This window comes from Empidonax traillii, unplaced genomic scaffold (genome assembly GCF_003031625.1).
Source record: "Empidonax traillii isolate 1590-97213 ecotype Southwest subspecies unplaced genomic scaffold, ASM303162v1 scaffold992:size1346157, whole genome shotgun sequence".
NCBI lineage: Eukaryota > Metazoa > Chordata > Aves > Passeriformes > Tyrannidae > Empidonax > Empidonax traillii.
Genome location: NW_020956185.1, coordinates 437,861 through 461,396, shown reverse-complemented (window position 1 = coordinate 461,396; position 23,536 = coordinate 437,861). Strand labels below are relative to the sequence as shown.

Below are 23,536 nucleotides of genomic sequence, written 5' to 3'. Positions count from 1 at the left end.
CAGATGTTAATATGCTTGGACTGCCTCCTATGCGCTTGTCAGGGTGGGTTTATTTCCACAGAATCCCAGTATCATAGAATGGTTTTGGTTAGAAGGGACCTTCAGAGGTCATTCAGCCCAACCCCTGCCCCCCTGCAATGAGCAGGGACATCTTCAACTAAATCAGGTTCCTCAAGGCCCTGTCCAACCTGATTTTGAATGATTCCAGGGATAGGGCACCTACAGCCTCTCTGGGTGACCCTTGTCAGAGTTTCACCACCTTCACCATACAAAAAATTCTTCCTTACATCTAGTCTGAATCTACCCTCTCTAAGTTTAAAACCCTTACTGCTCTGGTCAAGATCTGCCCTTAGTTTACATCCTCATGAAGTCCAACCTCCTTTTCCGCTTAGCACAGAACTTCTCACTTGCCTGTATTTTATTTTGTCCCATAGAGGACTTCCCCTCAGTCCTCTGCATTTTCAAACACCAAACTGAGCTTTTTTTCAGCGAGCAGTGGCCAAGCTCAGCCAGCGAAGAGTTCACCACATCTATCTCCAGAGCAAGGTGTACCAGTCACAAACCGTAATAGAAAGAGAATAAGAACATCAAGTGTCTGTTTACCAACCAGAAAAGCATAAACCCCAGGTCCTTTGTTCTCTCTGATATGTTATCAGATATGATTCACTGGGTTGTATCTGTTTTTGCAATCCTGCTGTGGGCATTTCAGCACAGGGGTTTTTAGCCTGCTTAGTTAGGATGGTCAAGGAGAAGCACTTAAGTATTTATAGAGCCATGCAAGTTATATAAATATAACTCTGATAGCCTTATGTCAGGGAAAGAAGGTCTGCCCTGATGGGATAATCAAAGCAAAGGGTATTTTCGTTCAGAAAGATATCTGCCTAGATGGCCATCTCACGTGGCTTTGTGTTAAATAGTGATTGTGTTTGAAAGAATTTGATTGCAGAGACACTGCTGAAGTCAGGCCTATAAATGGAAACCTAAGAAATTACATAGTAAGCTAAACTGGAGGTATTTGACCTCGGCAGTCAGAAATTTAGCATCTTCTGCAAATCTTTATTCTAGTAATGCAAGTCACATGCAAGATAGTGATTTGTTTTAAATTAATTCTTGCTATTTTTTCATTTAAATATATATACATATACATAGATATATACAAAATTTAAATTATATGATAGGTGTCGTAGCCATAAAATACCACTGGCAAATAATTCATGAAGTTAATATTTTAGATTAGTAGTTAGTAAATAGCAAAGAATGTGACGTCATAGATTAAGGCACCTCAGATGAATATTCCTCAGGATGTACTAGACTAGAACTTACTCAGTAAATGCTGTAATTTTGGAATACACCTTAGTCCGAAATATGGATTAAACGAGTAAATAAAAGCACAAAGGTGCAGCACAAAAGTCTATCAAAATGCTTCCTAAAGTTACAAATTCAGACATTTCATTTCAGTCTTGGGCTTTTACAGTTTTTATTATCAAAGAAGTATCTCAATGGTAACGCTCACATTAGAAATCAGACTGCAATTACCACATTTCTAAACAAAGCCTTCCTATGCCTGGGTGACCCTAGCAGAATAATTACCATTTATCATTATGATTTAATTTGGACCCCTTAAGCCTCACCTTGCTCTCAGTCACAGGTAACCAGCAAAATGAGGAACAGGAAAAAAAGGATAGTTAAAATAACTTGTGAATAAAGGCTGAAAAATCAACACAAACTTCTTCAGGTTGAAAAAGGGGCAAGTCAGGTGAGAGAGTGAAGGAGTGACCTTGCAGAATGAGGGAATGCATGGGCTTGGAAGCATATTCTACACCGCTGGTTTAAAGCTCAGTTTTTAAACAAGTTAATCCTCTTCTGCATAAAGATCAGAGAAAATAAATAAGGTGTAATAATCCAGTGCAGTGGCTGAACGACCCACACTGAATCAGGGATTAATAGTCATGAAAATATTCTGCTCTAAGCACCCTGTGACTCCTACAGAAGGGTGAACAGATGCAGAAACAGGGACTGTATATGCATTTAATAAAAATTTGTATGTGTTTGTGTGGGTACCTGAGCTGCAGATTGAAAATTAACATATTCCCTTCTCCTGGTGACATAAACCTGAGGTTTCTTTCCGTTAGGTTTCTGGAAGATGACGCAGTATAAATTTGCATTTATTCATTGTTTGCACTCTTCAAAAGTTAATCAAGAAAAAATATGGAAGCAAATATGCACCTGCCTGCCAATTTGTTCTGATCCTGTTCATAGGAGCATCAAACCTACCTTCCCTTTGCTCCTGTGGAAAATCCCACTGGCTCTACAGCTTTGCCAGGGACACAGTCGGGCACTCACCTGTACGGGTTGCTGAGTTAACAGAATTACCTTTACATGTGACCATCAATAAAAATATTTCTTTATGTTGCTGGTGGGAGTGCACTGAAGGATATATTCCAGATAAAAGGGAAGAGTGAATGAACTGCCAATCGTAAACCTACACTTAAGGCAGACCCAGAACAGGTTTTTTTAACACATTATGCTGAAGCATCACGGAAAATACAACAGCTACAGCTCTACAAATATGTCTATAAACACACATAAATGGACTTAAAAATACCTCTGCTAACTATCAACACATATTGATTTTTTTACCATTCATGGGGATCTATGAAATGCCACTGAAGTTCACAATTTTGTTCAAAATGGTGAAACTAGAGGCAAACCCAGACAACTATTTTGTTAAAAAATAGTTAAAACCTGTCAATACTACTTCATTTTATATTTGACTTTAGGCACTTGAAAAAAACGAGCTATTCTGGAAGTCAGTTTAATAATAAACAACTTCAGGGTATCTTTGAGGCTTTCCTGTAAATTTTATGTAAATAAAATCCACTTCTAAGTTAATGGAAATAATCAGAAAGTTTTTAAGAAAAGGGGGCCACAGCAGTGTTGGTAATAAAATGTTGTGCAACAAAGGATAACTTGTGCTAAAAATACTCTCCCCCCCCCACCCCGCTAAGGAGATTACAAGGTTATAATTTGTAAAATAAGCATATTCCTGTTAATTAAATTAAGGAGTTGGGCTGCATAAGCAAATATCAATCACAAGAGAGAGAAAAAGAGAGAGAGGGAGAGGGATGCTGAGTTTCACACATAATTTGTTCCTGGCTACTTAGCAGGGCTATGACAGACATTCTCTAAGTAGAAAGCAAACATTTCCTATTTAATTCTCCTTTCCAGCCAACACCTACAAACCTCTATTAGCAAAAGCTGCCTCCTTTGGCAGAGAGAACGGTTTGCTGTGAAATTTTTTTTCCTGTGGTTGCTTTAAAAGAGCTTTTTCTGCTCACTGAAGGTGTATCAGCACCGAGTGAGTAACAAGGGCAGAGTTTTACACTTTATAAGTCACAGCATGTTTTGTATCGGGCGTGCTGAGGTGAGTAGGGAAGTTTTTGTCGACTTCGGTGAAGGCAAGCCCTGAATCAGGTACTGGTAAGGAAATACACCCAACACGGGACCTGTCCCACATGTCCTGAATATGTTTACCCATTTCAGTCCCAAAAAAAACAGTGCAAGCCTCTCACAGGTACACGATGGGTGTCTGTAGAGAGCTTGGAAAACTCTTCCACGCTGTGCCTGAAATTGCCAAGGTAAATGGCTATCCCTGGTCTTGGTTTTGCCTCAGGGGTGACCCAAGGCAAGATCCACAGCAAAACAAGCCATACACCCCCCCAGGGAAAGGGACAACTCCCCCTTGGGATCCGTGTCTGCCCACCCCACTCACGTCTGTGCCTAAAACTTGCAGCTTCAGCGAACTGCACTCAACAAGGAGCCCTGTCTTAGGGAGGCATTAATGCAGCCTTGTTAAATGTCAGCTCCAAATCGCGGCAGCCCGAAACAAAGCAGGAGGAATGCTGTGTCATGGCATGGGCTGCAAGCTGGCAGGGCACCCTGAGAACAACAAAGCCACTTCAGCTGGAGTTCTGCAGGAATGTGTTCCTGGGGAGGAGAAGGGGAGGGAGGACCGGTGGACTTGGATGGGAAACCGGCTATTTGGAAAAGCTGTCTTAAGATGCAGCACTTTCTTGTGCTTCACGTTTCAGAAATCAGAAGATAAATTAATGGGACATTCCTTAATTTATGTGTTTATTTAAAAAAAAAAAAAGTGCAATGGGTGGACAATGTCAAAGAACTGGTAAAAGTATTACTACTGAGGTGGAGGTTTTAGACCACACTGAATACCACAGAGAGATGAGGTGATGAATTGCTTCTTCATATTTTGCCAGTTTGGTCTAAAAGCTTTCTGTAAATAATGTTTTCATTGTAGAAGTGTCCATCTATTGTGCTTTCTTTCTATTTAATCCAGCAGGGTAGTTATTGACACTCAGTGCTATTGACCCAAGGGTATTAGAGTTTAGATGAGTTCAAATATGGGCCCACTGAACTGATAACTGGGATATTAAACTCACTACTTGCACCAGCCTTAGTATCAGAGGAAGGAAAGAGAGCAAATGTGATGCTTCTTTTCAAAAGGGTTCAAGGAAAAACCATTAAATGCAGAAATCAGTAAATAATCAGCACTGGGTGCACCTTGCTTGGAGCCATAATGGGAAAATATGATTGCAACCTTGGTTTCAAAAAGTTTCTCTAATAAATATTGCCAGAGGTTAAAGAATGACTCTGTATGTTCCTTTTTATCTTGTTCTAGAGATACCTGTATCCAACCACCACCAAATTGGAAGGATCCTGGACTAAACTAATGCTCAGTCTGATCCATTCCTTGCAAATTCCCCCAGATACACTCCTCCAGTTATAACAAAACACCTGAAGGTTGTTAAACACCATGGTCCTGGGTCCAACTGGTCCCCAAATCAAATGGCTCAACATAAGACTCAGCTAGAAAGGAAGGAAAACTGTGAATTTGGAAAATCCTTGGGTTTATGTCCTATGGGGTAAACTCTTATGTTTAACACAGCAATCCTGAAGCCCCAAAATTTGTGAGGTAGGTAGTGTGACCAATACAGCACTTACCTGGAAGACACAGCCAGCTCTCTAAATCAAACAGCTTTTAAAATGCAGTGGCATTTTTTTGCCAAGTATTTCAAAAAGCAATGATGGTTCCTCCCATTTCTGGGTGAGAACATGAATATTGTTTTTGAGCTGTGACACAAAGAATGTTTTCCACAGACATGGCTTCCATAAAGCAGTTTTGAACAATAGTGACATTTTGTCACTTCTTACATGATCTGAAGTTGAATTTAGAAGTAAAAGGCAATTAAACACCGGGCTAGAGAGACTGAAATTAGTAAGACTTAAATCTGAACTGACCTTTGATGTCAAAGGAAATGTCCAAACGTTTCCTTTGATGATCAGGATACCCTCATCTCTTTCATGGTGGGCTGGGGGCACTTGGCACCCCAGCAAAGCCTTCATGTGCCCCTCACTGGGGCCTGAATCAGCTTCCAAGAAGAAATGCTGGTCCCTGGCCATTCCTGTGGCAACACTGTGAAGTCTGTGGGGCCAGGTTGCTTATTCTTTGAAGGTGAGTAAAAAGAAAATGAATTGCACAGTCACCAAAGCAAGTTAACAACGTACAATTTGAAGAAAGATACAGAAAGAAAAAAAAAACAAACACACAACAGGTGGCACTTGTAAGTGATGTGTATCCCCCTGATCTTTTGTGAAGCCAGCTGGGAAGCAGAGCTGGGATGTCTGTTTACAGCAAGGTGTGCAGGCTTCCAGATGTGCAAGCGTAAAGCCTGCAGACATCAAAAGGACTTAACCTTCAAAACCATAACCTGAACACCACCTTTATGCATTTCAAAGTGAAAGCAGCTGAACTTTCCCTGTAATCACTATCTTGCAACACCCCTTTAATGAACCAGCCAGTCCAGGATCCTCGTGTCAGCCAAATAAAGAGGGTGCTGGCATTTCATTTGCTTCTCCTAGGACTCCCTGTTCAGGTGGGGGATTGATCAGGATTATCCAGCAGCATCAAGTGGGAGAAGACAGAGCCAGAAAAGCCACTAAGCGGGTATGGTGGGCAAAGCTGGGGCAGTAAATTGGAAGTGCTGGAAGAAGGCCAGAAATGCTGAAGTCTCCGAATAAGGGGAAACGAGCTGACAAACCCTCACGCATTTGAGAAACCAACTGCATTTGGTGTTCTGTAATTTGGTGACTTTGCTTTGTGGGGCTTAAGAAGTCACCACTTAGCTCAGGGTGGTTGAATGTGCCACGAGAGCGACAAATGAAAAGGGACCTTGAAAAGTGCCCGCTGAGAGTTGATTACATCAACTAATTAATTAAGCTGTGATTGCTTGCACAACCAGCAGCCAGTGGGCACTTCGTTATACGAATCTAGGATTTGTGATTGGTACCTCTCTCAAAGAGAAAAGCTGTTGAAATTTTCTGTATTTAGGATGTGCACGTACATGGTATTTCCCTCCCTTCTGGACAAGGGGATCCCTTATTCATACCCTGCATTTCTGCCTGGTTTGAGTAACCTGCATGTTCAGAAATGGCTCAGAGCTGTGTTTCTGAAGTGTTCCTGGTTAACCATCCCCATGAACAATATCTTTCCTCCCTAGCGTGCACAGAAAATGATTACATTTGTAATGGTCAATAATTCAGTGTATTAAAAACTCCGAATGGATATCTCTGGATCACTTTATGCATCTCTTCCTTTCTTACATTACTGTAGCAGACAATCAAGAAGGCACAGAGGGTTTCTGTAGACAGGAGATTTAAGACCCATGGGAGCCTTAACAAAACCCACATGAGGTTTAACAAAACTATTTAGAAACGTTCTTGTCAGAACATTTCCCTGCCTCATTTCCCTGTTAGGGCTTTGTGCAGTTCTTTGCAATTTTATGGCTGGAAAAATGTAATTTTTTCAAAAGGAAATCCAGAGTGTTTTTTTTCACAGACTTCTTCTCTTTTGATCCATGTTTTGGGGATGTTTTTTAACTAGCAGCCTGCTTTGCATCACTACCTTGGTAGCTTTCCCACCAGTAAATAAGAAGTCAGTGATAATCCCCTCCATAATTCCTTAGACCTGCACTTCAGGAACCTGAGAATAAGGAGGTAGAAATCACCTTGTAAACAGAGATCAGCCCACACCAAGAGCAGGGAGACTGATATAAAGGCTCAGGTGCAAGGATTCATCACAGTTCACACTCCTCACTTAATCAGCCTAAGCTGGAAGGACAAGGAGCTGGGATATGAAGGACAAGGAGCTGGGATATGAAGGACAGAGTCAAAGCATAATAAAACATCTCCATGTTTTCTGCTGAGCAAAATAAATGAAATCTGCAGTAGAGTTTGTCAGATGCCGTGTCAAGATTTGGAATTGCTGGACCTGCCATCTGTCATGCACAGAAAAAAAAAAAAAAAGTATTTATTTAAGAAAACATAAAACGTTGTGAATATCCTGAACTATCCCAAAATTGTCCCTGGGTGCTGAGGTCCCACACTGGACATTGTTCAAGGGAGTTGCTTCAGCTACAAGTCTAATCAGATGCCAGGGACTCAATGGCCGTGAGCAGGTAACAGCATGTCATGGCACTTCACTGAGCCCATAGCCAGGTTTGGTTTATTCCAAATGCTCTGGTACCCCTCACTCCTAAAAGCAAACTGAAGCTCAGCAAGGAGGGAAACCAGTTTTCCCTCAAACCACTTACTGTGACTCAAGCTCAAACGCTGCCATAAACAGACCCTTTTTTTTCCACTGCACACACACAGAGATCTAGTGATTTGAATTTATTTTCTTCTAAATCACCAAAATATAAGTTTTAAGAAACTTAAAAACTATGGGAAAAGGAAATGTTTAGCTCCATACGAGCAGCCACTGCTCATAAACAAGCCCACAGCAGCCTATTTAAAGAACAATTTGGACAATGTGTATCTTATTAGAAAAAGGAAGCTCCGAAGAATCAATTGGAATATACACAGCAGGAAAATGTAAACGCATTAAGTGGCTTTAATGGGGATAAAAATGGTGGTGCAGGGAGAAATTCTGCTTCAGAAAGGTCATTCATTTGCCTCTGCATTCCTTCCCCACATTTACATGCTGCTCACTGGATTCATCAAAGGTCCTCATTCTTCGCTCTTGGCACGCATGAAACAATCACTTTCAGATATAATGACCTAATTACTCAAACAAGACAAATGAATAGAAAAATGGCAGTTATTTACTTCAGATGTTTGCATTTGCAGCTCTTCAGAGGAGAGATTTAAAGAATTTATAGGACATGTTTAAAGCTTGAGAGCCAGAACCACCTAACAGGGTGTTTTGGTGTCTACGCTGCTGATGATTCCCTTCCACCATGACTCAGCCTGTCCCAGCTTAAACTCCTCTCCCCATGGACCACGTAAACATGAACAGCTGCAGGACAAAGGTGTTTTCATCATGTTTCTTCCCCAACTTCCCTGTGGTCAACCCCAGCTCATCCTGCATATGCCCAGTGCCAGCCTGGGGCATTGGGTGAGGCTCGGACCTCTACACAACCCCTACACAACCGAACCTTACCTTCAGGGGATAATTTCTGCTCCCTCTGTAGCCTTTTTCTACTGCCTGAGCAGAACAAAAGTCAGATGGAACACGGGAAAATTTTAAACTGAATATTTGCGAATGAGTGCACAACCAGGGTGTTTTATTGTTCGGATTTGCTGTGTCTGAAATGAGATGTGGTTTGAAAGGTGGATCATTTTGGGTTTTCTTTATTTTGTGTTGTTCTGTAGGATGACACAGTAGTAATGATGTAATTGATACCATTAAATGCCCCAGTCAGGCAATGACTCAGCACTCTCATTATTGCAGAAAATAGATACTGGTTTTATTATGATCCTTATCAGTGCTGTGTCATATCCATAACCATATAAATTGTCTCAGTTAAAGAGAGTTAATTCTAGGGACAAGAATGACTGTATGAACTTTTGATTCTCTCTGCACTTTCCCCTACAGAGATGCACTTTATTTGCCATTCAGTACCTCTACCAGTGTGGAAATACTGTAGAAATACCCAGTATTAGGAAATACTCCCAAATCTTACACAGCAGTTTGCTTGAGCCTCTTCTATTCCATATACACCCTTGTAGAAAGATCCAGCTCATTTCCTAATTACTAAGCATTTCACACTGGATGGCAAATGACAGGCTTAAGCCCCAGTGGGATCATATGTGTCTGACCCACAAATAATTGTTTGACATCAGAAGGTTTATTATCTCCTAGCAGGAATGAGAAGCATATTTCTTAATAGGTTCCCCACCCTGGGCAGTGCAAGCCTGCCTTTGAAGAGTGTCTCTATGGTAATTGATGGTAATGAGCAGCAAGCCAAGGAGAAACACTGGGTCACCAGGTAGGAAGCCCCCCAAGAGATAATCTAATTACTCTCCAAAACAAATTACTTTCAACCAAAACAAATGACTTTCAATCACTCTGCAGTAGATAAGATCAGTGGAGGGAGCTCAAAGCTGATGACAGCTGGAGGCTGAGGCTTCACGAGTTTATGGATTGATCGCTTTTCTCTTTGGTCCGTTTTGTTGAATGACAATGGAGGGACAGAAAACTGGAGCCAAGGACTGAGCTCCCTTTCATTTCATTCAGATGAATGCGGAGGACCTGCCAACTCCGGGCTCTTTGCTGCGTGGATCTAAAATTGGAAAAGCTGTAGCCGGGCATGTTCCTGGCTGGAAGCAGGGCAAAGCTCTCTAGGAATAAATGTGCAGGCTGGGGGACTCGAGAATCCACTCACTGCGCACCATTGTGCCAGGAAGGGGAAAACATGACGTTGTTGCTTCTCTGTGCATGCACATGAGATGTGAGGCAAAGTGGAGCCTTCATTCTCATGAGGTCCTAATGGGACCAAAATGTAAATATTAAACTGATACTGTAATAATTTACTACCAGCAGTTGTTGCCAAATGTCTGACTGCTCCCGGTTTTTTCCATGGGAGGCAAAACTGGGCCTTAGCTCCTTTTCTTAACACAGTATTAAATACATTTTTCTGGTCATTGACTTCCTTTTATATATTAATATGTAAAGATTAATATTTCATATGGTGAAGTCAGACGGAAATACAAGCTCCCCATGTTCCTTCCACAATATTATGCAGTCAGTGGCACATCTGCCCAACTGAGTCCAAACCACTCTGATGGTGATATGTGTCCTGTTAGTCAAGAGAATGGAGAAAGGGCAAAAGCAGCTCTTCCACAGAGTGGGGCTGCAGTGGCAGCGATCAGCAGCTGTTTTTGTGGCAGGTTTATCTGCCAGAGACCTCTGATAAAGAGCAATAGAGAGGTCTCAGGAGGCCTCTGCTGTTGATTGAACCCTTGGTGGCCATGCAGGGCTATGCCCTGCTCCGGAAATATTCTGGAAGAGCTTAAATTCTGGATTAATTGGGGCAGTGTGTGTGTGTGTGTGTGTGTGTGTGTGTGACTGTCTTTACAATTCTCCTTGCAAAATGAGTGCCTGAATCCATAGATCCACGTTTCAGAGTATGTGAACTGCAGGCTGATCCATGTGAAAGAGGCACCAGGGCTCCACTTTCTCATCCTCAGCATTTTGGTCTGCTTGGCTCACTTCATGAATTGAGGTGTCCCTGACTCTGGCCATGCAAGGATCTTCCTGGTACCTCCAGTCATGGAAGAACCAGAGGCAATGTGGCTCTCACTTTTGGCCTGTAATGTTTAAGGAATTTTGTTTCCAGGAAACTGGGGAAAAAAAAAAAAAAAAAAAAATTGAAGACACATTTAACATAAAAACTATTCAGGATTAAAGATGGTAAAATAGAATCATTCTGACCATTAGATGTCTGATCACAGTTGTAAAACCATGTTAAAAAAAATCTTTTAAATCCATGTTAAAAAAAATCAAGTCAAGGTACATAAGACACAACAGCCAGATGGATGGGGGGTTTTACCTTCCATTTAATATTAGCCATGATGTCTAAATAGATAGATACTTTGTTATACTGCAGGTATTTCATTTTACTTTTCAGTGATGCTTCAGATTTTATCTCATGCTGGAACAATTTATTTAATGAATCTGAATTACTTTTGGAGCAAGACATCCATTACCTACTCCTTTTCTCCCTGGTCAGATGTGTAAAACTTAAGTAAACTTGAATTACTTTCTAAAGACCATCCAGGCTCTTTCCATGCTGATTTGTTCTGCTTCTCTTACTTTCAAATAGCCTTTTAATTGGCCATTAAACTAGGAAATTATGGCTGATTAGGATCAATCCAAATGCAACATTTTGGATAGACTGGCTATTTGGATACCATTCTTTTAGATCCTGTGTTACTTCTGCTTTGTCAAGTAAAGGTCACTTCTAGCTGCATTGGCAGGATGCTTCAGTGACCTTTGCCCTTCAGTTCTTGACCCCAAATGTCCCACAGCCACGTTTCGTGGCAGCAAAATGGGACTAGTTGCAACAAGGAACATCAGAGGAAGTTGCTCATTTTCCCAATTCATGGCAAATTGTTGTGCAGCTACTCCAAGGTTTCAGTTTAAGCTTCATTTCAGCTGAAAAATTACTTCCCATGACCTCCAAGTAGAAGAACAGCTTATTAATAATCTTCACCTCTTGCCTCTTGAGCAAAGTCACTGTAAAAAACTTCCTACGTGGCTATCCTACCACGCTCTTCAGGACTGATTTTGTGGGGATTGCCACTATATCAGGCTGAATAGGACCACCTGATTAATTCTGGCTCTCCAGATGTATTTGAACAGGACCACAGCTCTGAGTATGCACTCTTGCAACTTTGAAGCATTTGTGGTGTATCTTCTTTTACTGGCCCGCTCTCTGTCTGTTAAACGAGAAATATTTCCAATGAACCTGGAATTTGTCATAAAGACAACATTATTTCCTCAGTGACAAGAAAAGAGTACAGGTAAATGCTCCCAGCTTATCGTGTTTGACTGAGAAGTTGGGGATCCAGAATTATCCTTCCCAAAAAAGGTTTCCTCATGGTTTCCACAAACACATTCCATAAACAAAATCCAGGGGAATTCATTCCCTAGGTCAAGCTGGAAGTGAAAATACAATCTGTTGGCAAGGAACCAGCAATTATTCATTTCTGTTACAGGACGAAGGCTTGCTCAAAAGATAATAAAAAAACCAACTTCTGTTGGTTTAAGTATAAAATAAGATGCTGGAGAGTTACTGTACCAAATATTCTGCCATAAAATCAATAAGGCTTCTTCTCTACCGGAATTATAAAGGATTTCATAGCACACAGAAAAGATGGGGTGGATGAAGTATTTCCAAAATGTGCAATAACGACTTGCAGTGATGAAAAAAACTAAAAAACCCAAAAAATGCGTTTAGGCTATTTGAAGCTGATGGGAATTTTGTGGGCTCTAGAGCAGACTTAATCAGAAGGGATCATTTGACTGTGAAAGCCTCAAGTCAATTCCAGGCTAAGCATTGCTCCCCAGAATGCACTGGCTGATAGCAATGGTTGAGAAAGCGTTAGATAACAGAATGGTGAGAGATATTTGAAATTAGTTGCCTGACTGTGTTCACTGGAAGGGACCAGCAGCAACACACACAGCCAGAAATGACAGTGGCAACAGTCCCTCCAGCACGTCCACCTTTTATCAGCCGGGCAGTTCTAGAAGCGGAGCCCCTCCGGAAGTTCGGATCCTTTGGAAAATCTTGAAGTATCTGATGCATTTGGATCCTACAGATTCACTGGAGACTGTCCCGCTTGTGATATCAGGGGGGAGCCTCCATGAATGCTCGTCCCACGGGATGACATCCTGTCAGTGGGCGCGCGCAGCGGGAGCTGTGGAATCTCAGTTCTGCGCTCATTCACAGCCTGGGGAGAAATATTGTCACCTCTCTGCCTCTTGGATTGCAGAAGCAGCTGGGAAACAGAGCAGTCCCCTGACATATGGTGGAGTAACCTCTCCTTCTTAGGCAGGTTTTCTAACTTGTGCTGTGCTGATAAGGCTCTTTATAGAACAACCTCGTGCTCGAATAACTGCGTGTCTCGGGGTCCTGTGTCTTCCCTTCTGCCTTCCCTCATTTGCCTGCCATACTCTTCTCTACCAGAAGCAGGAGAAAGGGCTGGACTGTCCTGCTGGCCCCCTGCCACGGGTAAAATAAAGCCTTTCTTTTCTCTGTCACTTCTGGGATGACATGCAGGAACTGCAGCAGAAATCAGAAACCAAAGGCATTAGCACTTACATCTCCAGCTCTGCCTGGAGCCTTACTTCCCTCCGAGTATTCCCAGCCTCTGTAATTCTCCCACTGCTGACTTCAGATAAAAGGGGGAAACACCTACCGATCTCCTCTCAAAAGTAACATTGGATCACACTCACGTAACCCCTGCAACTAAATCTGCAGGAGATCCCAAAGATACCCCAAAGGAAGCAGAAAATCTTCAAAGTTTCTGTGATGTTTTCCTCTTCCTGCAACGATTTACACAACTAAAGCTTTCACCGTGATATCCTGAAGATATTTTATAATTGTGAAAATTTCTCTCCGTCCCAAACACATTTAGTTCCTCACATTTTGACCCTCACTCAGTCTTGAGTGACACACCTATGTAATTTTTCCTTTGATCTCCACCAAAAGGTAACCTGCCATGACCACCTTCTACTCATGAGTGGCTTCATGCCCTATTTCTAACCATTATTTTGTGGCCACCTTCTTAGGTTTCCTTTCTGTTGGTTCCAATGATGTTGCTGTCCCGTGAGGCAGAAGCCCTCTGTTACCTTTATGGCATGTTCCAGGATCTCTGGATGTTTGGCTTTTAAACATAGGCAATTATGTTCTTACAAAGCACATTCACTTCAGCTGCATTATTACAGAAAGCTGAACTTCCTGTTCTGCAGAAATCACATTGGGGCACTGAAAGGTGCAGTGGAAATAAATGATTCATTACAACAGGTGAAAATGCTTTTGCAATTGTGTACTGTTTGGTCAGGAGGTATTTTTGGTCCATCAGACTTTCCTCTGGGCTTTTTGGTTGTTTTTCCTATCCTCATAGAAGCAGAAAGTCCTACACTACCAGTTTTCCTTGTTTCAGGCTCTGTTTCTATAGGGGGCTGGTCCAGCACTGGAAGTGATGGTGTGATTTACCCTATAATACATCTGTTCTGCAAATACGTTGTTTTTCTGCAAATACATTTGTAGGAACGTGCAAAGACATGTCTTTTTATTGAACTTCGGTAAAAGATGCCCATAAATGATAAAGTTCAGTGGCACAGACAGGAACTGAAATGAAAATCATATGTTGCAACTCTTGTTTTTTGAAAACAGGGACATTCATTAGCCCATTTATCTCTAGCTAAAAACAAGGTACTGAATCTGAGTTAATAATCTAGACATTTTTTTTAAGGAGGCAATAAAGAAGTGAACATTTCTAGAGCATATTTAACCCATATCTTTTCAGCAGCTGCTTTGCCATAGGAATGGTACTGTTCAGGCCAGTTAAGTGCTTGCAGGCACTTACCTCTGTCAGGGACTACAGAGGAACTTGGACAAATTATTTAGATTGAAACCTCACTCTAACAAAGAGGCAATTCAAAAAAATCGGTTAAGTGCTTCATTTTCATTTAAATTTGATTACACATGAACCTTTAAATATCAGTCCATGTAACATCACAACAGCAACAATGAAACTAATTTTTAAAAGCTCTCCATCAATCGTTGGGAAATTCTCCTTTACAGCCAGCTTTTTCACTGATTTGAAATATCATTTGATGCAAGTAATTTGTCCTTTCTGCCTCAGGTTTTGATCTTCACAGAGATGAATAAACCAGTTGCAAACATCAGCTCCTTGCTGCATGAAAGAAGCTCGACTTCCTGAAGAAGAAAGTGAAAACTTGTGATTATTATTCACACTGTAGTCTAGCAGAAGTAGTAATCATACAATAGCTTCTATTCACTGAGATGCACAACAAAACGAACTAAAAAGCCTTTCAGATTAATTTCAGACCATAACCTCTGTGTGTGTGTGTGTGTGGTGGGTGCTGGATACCTTGAAGAATGCCTGTGTAGCCAGGATGAGTTACATGCACAACTGCTGTGGGGCCCAGGGTTGCAGGGCAGTAACTGCCTTTGTAGCAGCCATGTAATAACACTGCAGAATTCTGTAGGGGGAAAAAAGAATTTGGGACTTGGATGACTTGGTATTATTTACTGGGCTTATAATATTGTGAACTTCTGTCATGTATGAAAGGCTAGAATTTCTCAAATCAGCCCAGGACTTGGAGGATCCAGCAGAAGACACTCGAATGAGAAGTGGTCTTGACCTTTATTAATTATTCATCAACCATGGAGAGCAAACTGGGCTTCTTTTTGGGTGTCTCAAGCTGACCACCAGAAACACCCAAAACTTATCAAAAGCAGCAGTTGCTTTTGAAATGATTGGTGAGATACAATCCCTGGTTCCACTGAGTTTGTGATGCAAGACCCTGATCATTCAAACTCTGATCAGTGTCATTCACTTAAATACCTCTTAAGCTGCACATGATGATGAGTGCAAGACACCATCCTGCAAGCCTCTGTGTTTTTGCATGATCTTATCTCTGTACGCATCCTCACTGAGCTGAGACTGCTCATAAAGGAAAGCTATTTGTGTGAGCGTTTACAGGAGATGCAAGTGGAAAGGGACAAAAGGATGAAAATGAACAAGTAGCAAAATATAAAAGCAGTATGTGGAAGCTGAATGAAATGTCATTGTTTCAGGGATGTTGCTGGGGACCTGGGGTTAAGTCTTGCTTAACTGTTATTTAATGGGTCTTGGGGGGTAAGGATTTTTTTTGTCTTTATGAAATTACTCATTTTCTCTTCAGAGATCCGAGAAAATTCCTGTAATGCTGAGTTTGGATGGACAGCAGAGAAGCCAGCAGCAATCCCCTTAAATTTCCCTAAGATGCAAAATGGGTGGCAAACCCCAAAATGTGTGTGTTTGCTTCTTCCATCTCCCCTGGGGCACTCTCTCGGAGGAGCCCACGTGGAAAAAGATCCGCGGTCAGAAAAAGAAGAAAAAAAAAAATCTCTTTGAAGCTTAGATCGGGAGACGCATTTTTACTACACACAGGAGTGGTTTTTAACCCAAGTCTCTTTGTGGAATTGGGGACCAATAGGAGTTGGAGAGCCCCCCCAGGCAGCGGCTCCCCCGAGGAGAGGCAGCCGCATCCAAGGGGCCAGGCTCCATCTAGTGACACAGCCGGGGATGGCCGGGCGGCAATACAGCCCGGAGCAGCTCCGGGACACCCAGAGCCGCCCGTACCTGGCCGTACCGAGCCGTGCAGGGCCGTACCGGGCCGTCCCAGGCTGTGCCCCGCCGGCTGCGGGTCACCGGGAGCGGCGGTCCCGCTCCCCCAGCGCTCGTCCCCTGCCCGGAGAAGTGACCCCAGGGTTTAGGAAGCAGCTCTTTGATTTCTAAAAGGGGAAATACAGGACGGGCAATGGGGAGGGCAGGCGCTGAGCCTCGGCGGGGAGCGGGGCAGCCTCACCCCGGGCTGGCCCCCGTCGCCGCTGGGTGGGCTGGGATGTTACACACGCCCACCCAACCCTGGACCCCTTCCCGGCGCCCACATCAGGGCAGGGGCTGCCTGATCTGCAGCCGAGACCGCGGGGTCCAGCCCGGCCCGACGGGGAGATGCGTGCGCGGCCGGAGAGACTCGAAGGAGCGGAAAGCCCGAGGTCGCGACTTCAGGGTGTCCCCCTGCGACATGATGTCACCCGATCAATATTTTCGGGGGGAGTGACCGATCCGCTATGAAATGGGCTCTATATTGGACGCGGCCGGATCGATCGGGCTGATAACGGGAGAGCTATAAAAGGCCCAGAGGGGGCGGCTTCGCCCGCGCTACAAGCCCCGAGGCGCGGCCAACGCGCAGCAGCCGCCGGGACTCCGCTCCATCCCCGCCTCTCCGTGCCCACCAAACACTGCCTCTCCGAGCTATCACCGCCTCGCCGTGCCCATCACCATCGCTCCGTGCCCATCGCCATCGCTCCGTGCCCAGGCCAGTCGGCCCGTCCCCCGCTCGCCCCCGGGATGGGCTGTCCCCCCGCCGCCCTGGCGCTGCTGGGTCTCGCCGCCGCCTGTGCCGCGGTGCCGCTGCCGCTGCCCGACGCCGGCCCGCACGTCAACTACGGCTGGGGGGAACCCATCCGGCTGCGGCACCTCTACACCGCCAGCAAGCACGGGCTCTTCAGCTGCTTCCTCCGCATCGGCGGCGACGGCAGGGTGGATGCGGCCGGGAGCCAGAGCGCGCAGAGTGAGTACCGGGAACGGGGATGCCATGGGGTGGGACGGGACGGGGCTCCGCGGGGTTAACGCCGCTGTGCCTCTTTCCGCCAGGTCTGCTGGAGATCCGCGCCGTGGCCGTGCGCACCGTGGCCATCAAGGGCGTGCGGAGCTCCCGGTACCTCTGCATGGACGAGGAGGGGCGGCTGCACGGGCAGGTGAGCGCCTTTCTCAACAAGTCTCCTCTCCCGAGGGAGATTTCCAGGATTTCCACTCTGAAACAGCCGGCCAGGCCGAAGACATCGCGTGCTTTTTGCAGTTAATAGCGGGTTGACAAAGCTTTCAGGTGTTCATCACCCACCCCGCTTCTCCCCTTATCCTCCTTTTCTCCCTAGGACCCGTGATTCTTCTCACTGTGGAAGTTATTAGAAGGCAGCAAGGAAACACCATATAGAAAGTAAAGTTTTGCATGTTCCCCTGCCAAAATATACAGAAAATACAGCCCAGGGGAAAACCTTTTTTTAGGTTTAAAAAGTCTATTCAGTGGGAGGCTGAGATTCCACTGCAGAAATAGATGAAGTCGCGCCATGGAATAGGAATAGTTTCTCGCTGTTCAGGTCATGTATTCTGAAAAAAAAAAAAAAAAAAAACAAACGAGATTACTCCTTTGACAGCTGGCTGACAGGCACATAAGCCCCAGGAGCACAGACTTGCCGTCCTTTAAGTAGTTCCAAAGTGAAACAGGATTTCGAGGTGAGGGGGAAAGGGATGCTTTGCCACTGCCTCATTTCTGCCCTGCTGTAACACCGCACCTGTGGGGCTCCAAGAGGATGAGGGGTTAAGTGACCCACTGACACCGTAGGTCATGCTTTTTCACTGGGTATATCAACCATTCATGGGTATAAACTCATTTTTAAAGGCACGTGGATACGTTGCCAACTCTAGAAATTGAAGGGGTAAGGTTCACATTCGGTCTGTACAGAAGCTGGAGTTTCAGAGAGTGATAGCTTTTCATTGTGCCACAGTAAAGATACACCTCGATTCTGCTTTGATTACTCCAGCAAAATTTCTGCTGATTTCCATCAGGCAAGGACTTGGCCCATTCTCAAAGCCCGCAGTATCTTTAATAAGAGCAATACTGATGTTTCTGGATGTGGATATAACATAGAATTGAGCCTTTCTTCCTGCATCTCCTTGCTTTTCTGGGGCTCGAATCAATCGATGCCTTGATAAGGTGCACAGGTTCAGATGATATGGTGGGTCAATTATTAGCTTAATGTTTTAATGTATATCCAAAACAAAATGACCAATGAAACCAAAGCAGAGCCTGGGTCCTGCTCCCCTTGGAGCTGCAGCTGGACTTCAGCAAACAAAATTTTAAAACAGTTTTTCTATAACACCCTTTTGAAGGCATATATTATACCTTGACTGGTGTAAGAGTATTAAATGCAGGTCATTTTGTCTTTTTTTTCTGAAAATACAGCAGCGTATAGCCACACATCTATATGTTGTGGACACCTGCTGTCACCTCTGTGCTCACAGCCCAGCTAGGCAGCTCTGCAGGCAAGTCTTTTCCTTATCAGCTCAGGAGTGGAAGAACGAAAGGGCAAACACGGTGTCTGGGGACAGAACCTGCGCTCCTGAAACGTGCCCTTTTTGAACACTGAAAAAACTGATGACTAGGATTGATTTTTTTTTTTTTTTGTACGTGCTTTGTGCTGCAGTCAGTAGTTTAGGGGAAAGGGTGTACCTGGCTGAATATACTGACTTTCTACAAATGCCTCCTATAAAAAAAAAAATAATTATCTAGAATTACTTAAAGTGTATTTGGTACTGGTTTCAAAAATACACTAGAGACAATGGCAGTGAAATGAGGAGGGAATTGCATAGTTGAGACGTGGGGGCTCAATCAATATCTGTTGTTTGTAGTGTGCACTTGCTCATTGTAATGTGCACTTCTTGAGCAAGCAGCTCTTTTATTTCATCATCCTTGTCAGTGAGGCTGAGCACTCACAGAAATAAAGGCAGCTAAGAATTCAGCCATAAATCTGGGTCATATACACACATTTTTCTGAGATATAATGTGCGTAGAAGGGTGAATATTGCAGAATTTTGCTTGGAGAAAACGTATTTTTCAAAATTACTCAATCTGTTTTTAAAATGCTTTTAAAAGACAACCAAGTGCACATGCTTACTTGTACTCCACATTACTGGGGCTGTTTGAGAAAGGCCTGAAAGTATCAAATGTGCTCTCTATTCAGACAGGCAGAACATTCATGTAAGGACACTTCTATCACTGCAGACTGAGACATAATCAGCAATTCTCTTTTATTGACCACAAGTTCAATCACCTGCAGTGGCTGAGCCTGAAATAGCACCAGAGTTGTAAGAAATGCAGTGCTTGTGTAAGAATCTGGAGAGGTCTGACCTGCTGATACAAAATCCTAATACACATTTATTATATCTTATTTACATACATGTATTACAGATATATAATATCTGCACAGGCTACTGCAAATGTAATTCTACAAATTTGTGCCTAAAAAATTACATTCTTCTATACAAAATCTTAGCTCGTGCTGCTGTTAATCTGACAGTTCTCACTGTAATGCGAAAATGACACTTTGTAAAGGGGTCTTTTGCAATTGCAGTAAATTCTGAGTGCAAAAAAAAATAATGGCAATCACCTTTTAGCATTGTTTTACTGACTGGCCTTTCTACAGATGTGATTCTGAAGCCCTTATATGGGCAAATCTCTAATGGAGCTGGAGTTCTATACCTGAGGATTGTTGGATTAGCTCTCATGATCGCAGTTAAGTACTGTCAGCAATTAAGGACAGGTAATCTAGAGACCAGTTAATCCAAGATTCTTTTTCCCAGTGCTCAGGACAGGCCAAGTGTGGTGTCTGTGGAGAAGCACACATCCAGGATTCTTTGCTTATTTAATGTGATGGACGTGCAGTAACTTCAGAAGTTCTGGATTAGGTCTTTAAGCTGGTTTTGTAGCTCAAAACGCATTGAATGTGCAAAGTGGTTATCTCTGGCAGAATAGAGTAGAATAGAACAGAGTATTTGAGTTGAAAGGGCAGTGCAGATATCAGCTCACCAGCATGGATTCAGTGGGGTCTGCAAGGTGCAGTGAATCAGGATACTTGGGACAAGCCAGAGGGACACTCCCTCTGAGAGCAGAGGTTGCACCAAAAGTTTATATTGTGGTTGAATACAATGAGTCTGGTGGGCATATTTGTAATTCTCTTTACTCCTTGCTGTTCAGCTCAGGTATTCCACTGAGGATTGTTCCTTTGAGGAGGAGATTCGCCCCGACGGCTACAACGTGTACAGATCCAAAAAGCACGGAATGTCGGTGTCTTTGAGTAGCGCCAAGCAAAGACAGCAGTTCAAGGGAAAAGATTTTCTTCCGCTGTCTCACTTCTTACCGATGATCAACACAGTGCCTGTGGAGTCCACAGACTTTGGGGAGTACGGTGATTACAGCCAGGCCTTTGAGCCAGAGGTGTATTCCTCGCCTCTGGAAACGGACAGCATGGACCCCTTTGGCATCACCTCCAAACTGTCACCGGTGAAGAGCCCCAGCTTTCAGAAGTGACTCTGATCACACACACATTTTTACAGAAATGTTGCAGAGTACTTTTTTTTAGCTTTTCGTGTAGTAATATTTGGGACTTTTTTGTACGGGGCCAGCCTTTTCCTTGCAACGTGTTGTTCCTGTAAGAGATGAGTGCCGAGAGGCTGTTCTGTAGCGTAAACAATTGTTTATCCATAGTTTTGTTTGGAAAAGAAGAGCTGAATGAGAGAAGCTTAGCAGCTTCATCAGAGTTCCTCCATTACCAGGGTGATGATAAAATAACTACGATTTTCCTACAGCAGCTTCATTTCCAAATATGTTCCCCCGTTATTTCTGCTCACAGGGGCAAGCGCAGAAAACTTTTTCCTCCTCAGAGGCCTTAAAGACAAACATTTGGAACAAAACACAATTAAGGAAAACCTAGCAGATGCAATTACGTGGACTAGAATTAATGCTGTTTCTTGAAAGGCTGCTGACAATGTTCTGGGAAAAACTTTCTATTGAAAGCATACTATTGTAAAAAATACCCCAAATCTGCTTGTATATTGTGCTTTTCCTTCCCTTAGGAAATAAGGGAAGAAAGGGGGAAAATTTCTCCCTTTCCTTATTGCTAAAATGTAGTTTGGAAAACCTGATCTTTGATTCCTTTTGTAGGCTAATTTATGTTCTCTGTGGCATCAGCTTCATCCAGCAGAGAGTTCCCATTAAAATTAGTGAGAATTCAGTGTGTGGTTGGATGGAAGAGCGCACAGAACTAGCATTTGTGTTCACCAGGCAGGGAATGAGCAGTTCCAATTAGTGTTTAAATTAAAATTCTGTTGTATATAAGCATGTATGTTGTTAGCAAATGGAGAAAAACACTGGAAAAGGATAATGTATAGGTCACATCAACTGCAAAATAAGTTTTTTGTGCTTAACCTTTAACCATCAGCAATTCTTTCAAGTCACTTCCAGGCTTGATTCAGCATCCCTGGGAATCCGTGGAGAGACAATTTAGTGACTTAAATGCTGCAGAGGTGGGCCTGCTGTGCCACTGCAGGAATGTCTCATGGCCAAGACATAGATGTCTGATGTCTTCAGTTCTGTTCTCCCTTTGAGGTGAAGGAATAACCAGGGTGAAAACAAAGAAAAAAATCCCCCCCCAAAAGTTAGAAGATGTTTCAGGGATTCTACTTCTTTCCAAAGGTTCATTTATTAGAGATTTCTGTCCAAAAAAAAGCTCTGCTGGAAATACTGGTGTTCTTCTGACCTAGCACTTCATTGCCAATGCAATATTTATAATTAATTTATTGAGTACATACATCTGTTTATTTTGTTACTGTTATTTATGCTCAAAATTCTATTTATATACTCCTGAAAGTGCGTTTGTTTTTTTTTAGTTGTAACAAATCTCGCCAAGTTTTGTAATCATGAAATTTTAGCAGACAATAGCTTTTTAAATTTCTGTGCATTATCAGTAGTCATAATGTGTACATTTGCAATTAAAAAAAAAAATCATCTTCAACACTGAAATCTTGGTGACTCTTTTGTCATCCCCTTAGTCTTGAGACTGCAAAGAGCTTCAGCAAACTATGGCATCTGTCTTTGCAGCAACCACATGAAGTCAGAATCCCTTGGGAAGGTGAATAGACAAGGGCATGGACAGACGAAGGGATTTTCCCAAAGTTAGGCAGCACTGCCAAGGCCACCACTAAACCACGTCCCTAAGTGCCACATCCACGGGTCTTTTAAATTCCTCCAGGGGTGGGGAATTTCAACCACTGCAAATCCCGTGGATGGAAGGCTGCTCCCTTTCAAAAGTGGGAACACTCACCAGGGCAGCCAGGGAGAAAACTGGTTATTTTTGCCTGAAAAACGTGTCAGTTTCTGGCAGGAAAAGAGACTGAATGCTTGTGTTTTTAGATGCTGTGAGTCACAGGAACTGCAGGTTTCTTGGCTGGCGAACATCTCCCATGCTGTTTCCCCTTTATGCTGAGCCACAGCCACACATCCGGGTGGTTCCCACTCCTCGTATATCAGGAGACCTACCCCTGATTTTCAGTTGTTTTATAAAGTTGGTCAACAGAGAATTCCACTTTTACTGTTCTGCTAAAAAAAAAATTTGCACAGATTTGAATGGGAAATAAAGGAGTTCAGAGGGTGTACTGTATAATTTCACCAGTGAGAGATTCTTAAGTAGATACAACGTTGTGAATGTTGCTCAAGGGTGCAAAGACAAACAACCTTAAATTTGCAAGCAGCATCTTGAGCTCTCTGGTGACTGTTTGCTGACACCTTTGGTTTAACATCTTCCACCAGCAGCACAGTGTTTCTTACTGCAGCAGCATGGTTGGTTCAATATTTATTCAGACAGAGGGAAGAAGGCCAAGAGCTGAATTACCCACACCACTTCCTGGAGCACTTCAGCTTTCCTTGGAGTTTTCCCATCCAAGCTCTGACCAAACCTGGCTTCTTTGCTTATAAAATCTGACAAAATCACAGCTTGAGGTGAAAGGAAAATGCTTTCCCTACATCTGACACCTGACTGGGGCAGGAATTCGGTGTGCAAAACCTCCAAACGCCACTGCCTTTGGATCTGTGGGAATGTAAACACCACCACCACTGTTCCAATATAGGTCCTGGTCGATGATAGTTTCTCAAAGACAGTAGGACAACTGCGGTGCTTTCATTTGCAATGGTACATTTTACAGCCCCCAAAAGGGTTTTTTAAAGGTCGGGTGTCAAATGTCTCCTTGTGAAGTCTCAGTTGGA

At 43.3% G+C, this 23,536-nt stretch overlaps 1 protein-coding gene and 1 long non-coding RNA gene across 2 annotated transcripts; both read left to right on the top strand.

Annotated features, from left to right (window-relative positions):
- The first annotated feature begins 3,968 nt into the window (after positions 1-3,968).
- Positions 3,969-21,993, top strand: LOC114067984. The gene is made up of 3 exons (XR_003573500.1): positions 3,969-3,981; positions 6,712-6,718; positions 21,825-21,993. It is a non-coding gene; the product is annotated as an uncharacterized LOC114067984 (long non-coding RNA).
- FGF19 (fibroblast growth factor 19) lies at positions 17,008-21,302 on the top strand. Its single transcript, XM_027903789.1, has 3 exons — positions 17,008-17,230; positions 17,314-17,417; positions 20,474-21,302. The coding sequence occupies exons 1-3, from the start codon at positions 17,008-17,010 to the stop codon at positions 20,804-20,806; spliced, it is 660 nt and encodes a 219-aa protein (XP_027759590.1). The 3' UTR covers positions 20,807-21,302.
- Positions 21,994-23,536: the final 1,543 nt, after the last annotated feature.

Coding starts and splice junctions, on each gene's coding strand:
- FGF19 (XM_027903789.1), top strand. CDS start 17,008: ATGGGCTGTCCCCCCGCCGCCCTGGCGCTGCTGGGTCTCGCCGCCGCC. Junction 17,231..17,313: donor CGGGAGCCAGAGCGCGCAGA/GTGAGTACCGGG, acceptor TCTTTCCGCCAG/GTCTGCTGGAGATCCGCGCC. Junction 17,418..20,473: donor AGGGGCGGCTGCACGGGCAG/GTGAGCGCCTTT, acceptor CTTGCTGTTCAG/CTCAGGTATTCCACTGAGGA.